Source organism: Sinocyclocheilus anshuiensis, unplaced genomic scaffold, assembly GCF_001515605.1.
Source record: "Sinocyclocheilus anshuiensis isolate Anshui unplaced genomic scaffold, SAMN03320099.WGS_v1.1 scaffold708, whole genome shotgun sequence".
NCBI classification, from domain to species: Eukaryota; Metazoa; Chordata; class Actinopteri; order Cypriniformes; family Cyprinidae; genus Sinocyclocheilus; species Sinocyclocheilus anshuiensis.
Window position 1 is genome coordinate 1761350 of NW_015555881.1, and position 8098 is coordinate 1769447.

The 8098-nt window shown below is 34.4% G+C and overlaps 2 protein-coding genes across 2 annotated transcripts in view; both read left to right on the plus strand.

The window, feature by feature from the left end:
- LOC107675705 (secretory carrier-associated membrane protein 1-like) overlaps nt 1-3704 on the plus strand; it is a 27958-nt gene extending 24254 nt beyond the window's left edge. Inside the window, exons 5-7 of the mRNA XM_016470118.1 lie at nt 810-911; nt 1865-1982; nt 2892-3704. Of these exons, the coding sequence (XP_016325604.1) occupies nt 810-911; nt 1865-1982; nt 2892-3041 (370 nt within the window). The 3' untranslated portion in view covers nt 3042-3704. The remainder of the gene's footprint in view (nt 1-809; nt 912-1864; nt 1983-2891) is intronic.
- Nucleotides 3705-7057: 3353 nt separating this feature from the next.
- LOC107675775 (phospholipid-transporting ATPase IC-like) overlaps nt 7058-8098 on the plus strand; it is a 37962-nt gene continuing 36921 nt past the window's right edge. The window contains exon 1 of the mRNA XM_016470207.1: nt 7058-7161. The gene's annotated coding sequence lies outside the window, so the exon portion shown is untranslated. The remainder of the gene's footprint in view (nt 7162-8098) is intronic.

Genomic DNA, 8098 nt, shown 5'->3' on the forward strand with positions numbered 1-8098 from the left:
TTTCTATTTGAATATGTTTTAAAATGTAATTTATTTCTGTGATGAAAGCTGAATTTTCAGCATCATTACTCCAGTCTTCAGTGTCACATGATCTTCAGAAATCATTCTAATATGCTGATTTGCTGCTCAAGAAACATTTCTCATTACTAGCAATGTTGAAAACAGTTGTGCTGCTTTATATTTTTGTGGAAACTGTGATACATTTTATTTTTCAGGATTCTTTAATGAATAGAAAGTTCTAAAGAACAGCGTTTATTTGAAATAGAAATCTTTGGTAGCATTATAAATCGAGGATTCCCAGTGAACGATGGGTAATGTGTATGGCACGCTCTGGCGCTGCTTTAGCTCATATGAATGATTGAACAGTCTGGCTTTGAGCTCCACTATTAATGGCTTCTGAGTCACTTCTGAATGACTATGGAGAGGTTTTGCAGTGATACAGTTAATATAACAGACGGTGGATGTTTAAACTGCTTTAAGTATTAACAGGTTCTTGGAAGATACATTCATACAAATTGTAAACTACTTGGGAAAGTTTTTTTATTTTCAATTGTCATTCATTTTCACTTTGAATTTTGTTAAAGTTTCAGTTTAGTTTTTATTTTAGAAATTGTTTAAGGTTGCTATACAGTTAGCACACTTTGTATTTAGATTTTTTAAAATCTTTTATGTTACTCACTCACTCACTCACTCACTCACTCACACACACACACACACACATATACATTTACACACATACACGCACATATGCAAACACACCGCGTTCATGGAGAATACAGAATCTGACCGTTTTCTCTCTCTTTCTGAAGGAGTGACAGCTCTTTTAGGTTCTTTGTCTTCTTCTTCATCTATATCTGCCAGTTTGGTGTCCATGTGCTGCAAGCTATCGGCATTGCAGGTTGGGGTGCTAGGTGAGAAAACACACACACACACACGTGCACACCAGAATCTTAACCCGGAAAAAAGGGCAAAAACACTGCTGAAAGTGATGCAAATGCCCCAGATATTTAAAATGGTGGACTCATTAAGCATTTCAGTCTATTTAAAAAAAAATACTTTCTAACATTTTATATATTTTAAATGTCAATTTTTTGTAATAGCTTAAAATTTGTGATAAAATTTGTTTTTTATCAAAGATAAACTTTAAAAACGTTTTATACATTTTTTTGTTTATATATAGATATTTATTTATATACTTTTTCTGTTTTTCACTTGTTTCTCACCATGAATATATTAGTTGTGATAGCTGACATTTTGATAAAATGTAAGCAAATATTTATTCTGTTCTGGATCTGTGTAATGATGCATTTAGTGCTTCTAACACTAGATTTGTAGATTGTTGAATATGTAACTAAAATGAAATGCAAATTTTATTGAAAAGAAAAAAGTTAAATCACTAAATGTGGGGGAGAAACGTTCCCAACAGTTTCAAAACGTGAAAAATGAAAACATAACAATTTACAGTATAAAGCTGTTTAATCAAACATAGTGACCGGATAACTATTGAAAATGGCTTGTTTATGTTTATTGTATTAATGTATTTTATGGCTTATTTACAGCTACATTTGAATTAATTAAAAAAAAAATTAAATTAGTTATAATTCTTCACATTGATGATTGATGTAATTTAATTTGCTCGGATGGATGACGTGCTGGTTTTTATAAGGGTAAAAAACAAAAACGTTCCCAAAAATGGGAAAAAATGCCCTTGAAAATCAAATCTAGGTGGCAAATAATGACACTTAATAAAAAATTTTAATTTATGGCACAGACCCTTTCACTTACCTTCCATTTCACATGACTTTACATTGTAACGTTGTGGAGCTGTGTGTTATGAAGAGTGATCCGCTGTTTGTGTTTGTAGCGGCTGGATCTCAGCGCTGACCGGGCTGAACACAAGTATTCCCGTCGGCATCATCATGATCCTGATTGCTGCACTCTTCACTGCATCGGCTGTCATCTCTCTCATCATGTTTAAAAAGGTGCTTCACCTTAAACAATTCATAACATATAAATATAATATTGCTTCACCTCAAAAGCACTTGCATAGACTTCAGAGCTGAACCAAAACAGTGTGGCTCTACTTATTCAAAGCCAATACTGTTAAAAGTTGTTTTTGTTAATTGAAATGAAGCTGAAATCAAGTATAAATATTACATGAACATCTTTAAATTGAAAAAACAAACAAATAAACAAGAATTAGAAATGTTGCCTTGGCAACAGACTGAAATTAAATAAGGTTAAGTTCTAAAATGACTAAAACTGAAAAAAATAAATAAAATAAAGTTACATAGAAATATTAAATGTAGCCCCAAAACTAATCAAACTGACCAAAGCACATAACAAAATTACTAAAACTTAGACTAAAATTTAAATGAAAACTGGAAATATAAATATAAAAATAATTAAATGAACTGAAATAAAATAAATTTAAGTTGAAGTACTAAAATGACTTAAACTAAATAATGTAAAAAATGAAATAAACTTAAATTTAAAAAATGACAAACACTAAAAAATGACAAGCACATAACAAATACACTAAAACAAACTAAAATAAAAAATATAAATATACATAAATGATACTGAAATAACATTAAGCCATAAACACAGTGAAAATTGCTTTTTCAGTTTAGTCTCCTGTTATTTCATTATAACTAGGTTTTGTGCCTGTATGTAATAAGTTGAAGATCAAAATTATAAGTGAAATAAAAATAAAGCTAAATAAACTGAAAATGTCTAAATAAAAGCTAATTAAAAATGTTAATAAATACTATAATAGTACAATAATAATACTAAAACAACACTGAACCATAAACCCATTGAAAATCTGTCAAACTCAGGTCTAATCAGGTTGGTAGTTAGTAATCAAGCTTACATGTGTTTATTTGCAGGTTCATGCGCTGTACCGAACCACTGGCGCCAGTTTTGAGAAGGCGCAGCAGGAGTTCGCCACCGGCGTCATGGCCAACAAAACGGTACAAACCGCCACCGCTAACGCCGCCTCCTCTGCTGCCCGGGGAGCCTTCAAAGAGCAGATCTGATTGGTCCAGAGAACTCTGACTCCGCCCATGCTACTCTGACCCCGCCCTCCGCATTCCTCCAAACTGTCTTTTCAGCCATTCGTCATCTCAGACTGGCTGTTCAAGACCACACCCACTCTCATTGACTTAATGCACTCCTGTGACTGACAGACTCCGCCCACAGCCCCGCCCCTCCTGTCAATCAGCAGGTGTGCTCACCTGTTCTTTAGTTGGAGTGTGTGTGTGTGTGGTGGAACGCCTGTCTGCGTGTAAACAGCCTGAAGAGTCACTTTATATGTTCACATCACATCAGTTTGTCCCTGTTAAACAACAGGAAGTGATGTCATCCAGTGTCTTTTTATGGGATCCAGGGAAAAAAGAATGGTTATGCCCTCACAGGTCTGTCTTACCGATCATCTCTGCTTAAACACTCATAAAATCACACCGAAAACATGTCCAGGTCACAATTAACCTCAAAATCCTCAGAAAATCAACATTTATGATATTTTGTCTCATTTTTGTGACAGTCGAGCACATTTAAATGCCTATTATTAACCATTAATAATTAATAACCATGCTTAATTGTCACAAAAATGTCATAATGCAAATGTCATGTACATAATATAATTTTTTTACATTCAAATATTTTTTTTGCTTTTCTGTAGATTTTGGTATGTAACATGGCATTTTGCATACAAAAATGCGCTTTTTTTATTTTGGATTGTATTACTTTTTTTCTTAAAATTTCATAAATCTTTGGTTTTTGGGGTATAACATGACATTTTGCTAAACAAAATTTAGCTTTTCTTTAAATTTTGGGGTATAATATGACCTTTTGTACAACAAAATTTGCCTTTTCATTAGATTTCAAAGTATAACATGACATTTTGCATTAAAAAGTGTTGCTTTTCTTTGGATTTTGGGGTATAACATGACATTTTTGCATAAAAACAATCGGCTTTTCTTTGGATTTTGGGGTATAATATGACCTTTTCTTGGCGAGATTCACCCAACTATCATTGTAAACGCTTCTTCCTGCAAATGAGCCATCAGTACACGAAGACAGCCATTAGATGTGACCCTAAACCAGGGCTGTACAAACTCGGTCCTGGAGGGCCGGTGTCCTGCAGAGTTTAGCTCCAACCCTAATTAAACACACCTGAACCAGCTAATCAAGCTCTTACTAGGCATAGAAACTTCCAGTCAGGTGTGTTGAAGCAAGTTGGAGCTAAACTCTGCAGGACACCGGCCCTCCAGGACCGAGTTTGGACAGCCCTGCCCTAAATGCTCCACACGCAACTCTTTACCTGTAAATATATAAATGTATATATTAAACCTGTATGATGACATAAAGTATTGACTGATTTTAAACATGAATGATTTTGAGGCTTTCTGGTTTCTTTTTTATTTCGAATAGAGTTGTTTTGGAATGGAAACTAATTCTTAAAAGCGTGAACCACTCAGGATACGTTCCTGCACATGCATGGGAAGCTTGCCGAGCTCTCTAGGATAAACTGGAAAACACTTTTAAAATCACAATTAAAATCCGTGCATCGCCAACAACACGTGGCATTTGTCCTGCAGATGTGTGTAAGACTGTGCCGTGCTGGGCCGTCCAGATGTTGGATCCTGAATCACATTGTCTGTCGTCGTTTGTCGTTTGAAGTGTAGAGCTTTTTAAGTGACGTTTGTTTTCCTCTTTTTATCGACTGGAGCAGAGAACGTTGTAGCCTTGGTTACTGTCGCTAAGAGAGAGCCAAGTTTTGCGATTATGGGATATGCATCAAGATGCGAATTGATCTTGATCTTAACCTTTCAGCAACACTCTTTGTGTGTGTGTGTGTGTGTGTGTGTGTGTGTGTGAGAGAGAGAGAACAAACTGTTCATTTATTTTCAGTATTGAGTTTGTTTGAAGTCTTTATAATTTATACATTTTAAAGAAACAGTTCACCCCCCAAAAAAGTCATTTTTGGGGTGAACTGTTTTGATATGTTCCTTATTTTGTCATATTTGTGTTCTGAATCTTTTTCCAATCGTGTACAGTTCTCTTTACACTCTGTGTGTGTTTGTGTGTGTGTGTTACTGCAAGCCGTTCTTCCTTTTATAAATACATTTCAACAAATGGCACCTGAATGTTCCTCTATTCTTGTTTGTTTCGAAATGCTTTCATTCAAAACAGGGGGAAAAAAACAAGAATCTGTTGGGAGTGCGAGACGACAGATAAACTGATGTGACCTCTTGTGTTTGGTACAATGGATCGTGGCTTTAAGCTGTCTTTTTTTAATTAGCGATGTTAGTCATCTTAGTTGAAACACTGATACGTGAGGAACGGATTGAAGAGAAAGCATCACTGGTTCTACTACTACATTGACATACTATTTAAAACAGACGCGAGGGATATTTGTATATTTTGTATAACTAAAGGAATGGTGGCCTGTCGTCCTGAATTTCATTGTACTGTACAAATGCACTCCTGTCTCGCTCCCTTAGTCGCATGTTGAGTAGTTTGAGTTTTGTATATTTATTGTATTAAAACAAAAATAAAATAAAAAACTGCATTAACCATGCGTCCTATTTATTATGTAATGATTTTCATTTCAGTTTATATATATTAAACATTAGGTAATGTAGTCTGACTTCTTTTAGATTACTTTTGATCACAGTCTGGAGTGGGATTATTGTGTATCATATTGATTAAAAAAAAGAAAATATATTTAATTCTTTGTTGTCATGAAATTTATATATATATATTCTGTTCACATTAGAAATGAGCAAAAAAATTGATGTTAATCATCTTTTAATGACTTCTGCCCCCTCCAGGACGATTATAGAACAGTCTAAAAGCTTGACCCAATTATTGTGCAGTATTTATGCGTTAATATGCTGAAACTATAGCAATTGTGATCATAAATACCTGGTTTAATGCTCCAAAATCCTCAGATGTCTTTGAGAGAACTGAAACAATCATCTAATTTTGAATGTTTTATAATTGTTTCTTTGCATTTTATATAGACTTTAAACACTACGAGACAGTGGAGACTAAAATTCAGTTAAAAAATATCAGATTAGGTAAGGCAAGATGAGACAATAAATCATAAAGGTTTCGGTGATTCAGAATCTCGGGTCGTTTTATTAGACGTTTTGCAGACATTGGTACACGAAAATGTTTAATCGTTTAGATCTGTTAACTACGAAGATTGGTATCTCACATACAGCTAAAAATCCCGAAAATAAATCTATAAAAAAAAAAAATGAAAAAGATTGTTATCCTGTAATCGCATCTGATTGGTTCAGCCTCAGCAGCGTTGAGAAAAGTAACAGACGTCACGTGATAATCTGTTACGCTTCATCTGCGGTCTAAACAATAGTTTATACCTTAATAATGACATCGAAAAACTTTAATAGCGATTGACTTGGAAAATACACAGTAATATTTGCAAACAAAATAATTATTATTTATACCCATCGTAACTGACCAATTAGAGACACCTATTGTGCCACGAAACCCCGCCCATTCGCCCAGTCCGCCAGTAGAGGGCGATACTGCACCACTATTCAAAATCACACTCACGAAAGTATATTTAGATCAAAACTGCCTAATTTTACATTTACATTAATTTTACTTAGATTATTTAATTCAGTTGCTTTTTTACACTCAACCCAAAGTGAGAACAGGCATTTCAAATTGATTAGAAATTATTTTTAATATCTATTAATAATAAAAAATGACTTGCATATGCACAGAAATTATCTGTTATTTATGTGACACCCCCTCCATATCGATACCAGGACACAGAAATAAAAACATCAGCAAAAGCAGAAATTTTCCCTCATTATTTGACTGTAAAATGAGTCACACCTTTCTTACCTGAGCGGTCACGTGATCGCTGAGGAATGAGCTGCAGTCTTGAAGGAAAGAGGGGAAAAAGACAGCCTCCATCCCTGTGTGTGTGTGTGTGAGAGTGTGTGTGTGTGTGTGTGAGTGAGTGGAGTAAAGCTTCTCCTCGACCGACCAGTTTTTCCAGTCTGACTGAGAAGAACACACAGAGAACAGCTCTTCCACACCGACACGGAGCGAACATGGAACAATAAAACACATTAAACCCCTTCAAGAGGATTCACACAAGACGATTTGAGATCGGTAAGCTATGCTTGACTGTTAAAATACGCTTTTAAGGGGGTTATGTTCTTGTAAACGGTGTTGTTGTAGGTGTGTCACACCTGAGTTCCTCTACCTGTGTGTGTTTTGATTGAGAAACTTCACGGTGATCCTCATCTGCGCGTTTGAGAAGATTTACTCCGGTTTTATCTTTAGAACATGCGTTTAAACGCTCATTAATGTTCTTTAATGATTCTTAGATTTCGTATAAAACGTTTGTCTTATGAAGAAACATTTATGGCTGTTGCTGTGTGGTTCTTTCTTTGGAGGTTGATACTTAATTGTGTTCTTGAGTTTAGCATATGAAGCTTTTAAACAATTCTCAAACCTTTATTTTAGTTTATGAAACCCTCATGTTGCTCTTAGTGAAGTATCAGTTAATATAGTATTTTTCTTATGAGTATGATAACAGATTATAAACAAAATTTCAGTTTTTGCTTAACATTTGTGCACTAAACATACAGTCCTATAATTTTATTTACTGTGCACTCTGCTTGTTCCATCGTGATTATGCACAAAATGACTTGTCAAACATACTTTAAATATCTCTCATCAAAACAATATTTTTGTTTGAGGTTTCTGAGACCCCAGATGCTTGAATGCTTGAAATTATACCAAATTTATTTTATAATCAGAAAAAAATGGTGCACATGAAACTGTCACAGTTTGAGCATCTTTTGGAGAGCAACATATGCACGTAATATTAACATCTACTGGTTATAATTAATCAGGGTTTTGTCTTGGAAATTTTCGAATTGTGATTTTCAGGCCTTGAGAATTCACTGAAATTAATACAATTTGAATACCATGCTTCCATAGTGAATTTAATGTCTTCTACACTGTAAAAAAAAATATATATATATTTTCGCTTGTTGTTTGTCATTTCTCCGATCACAAATGCAGACATGGTTTTATGTTT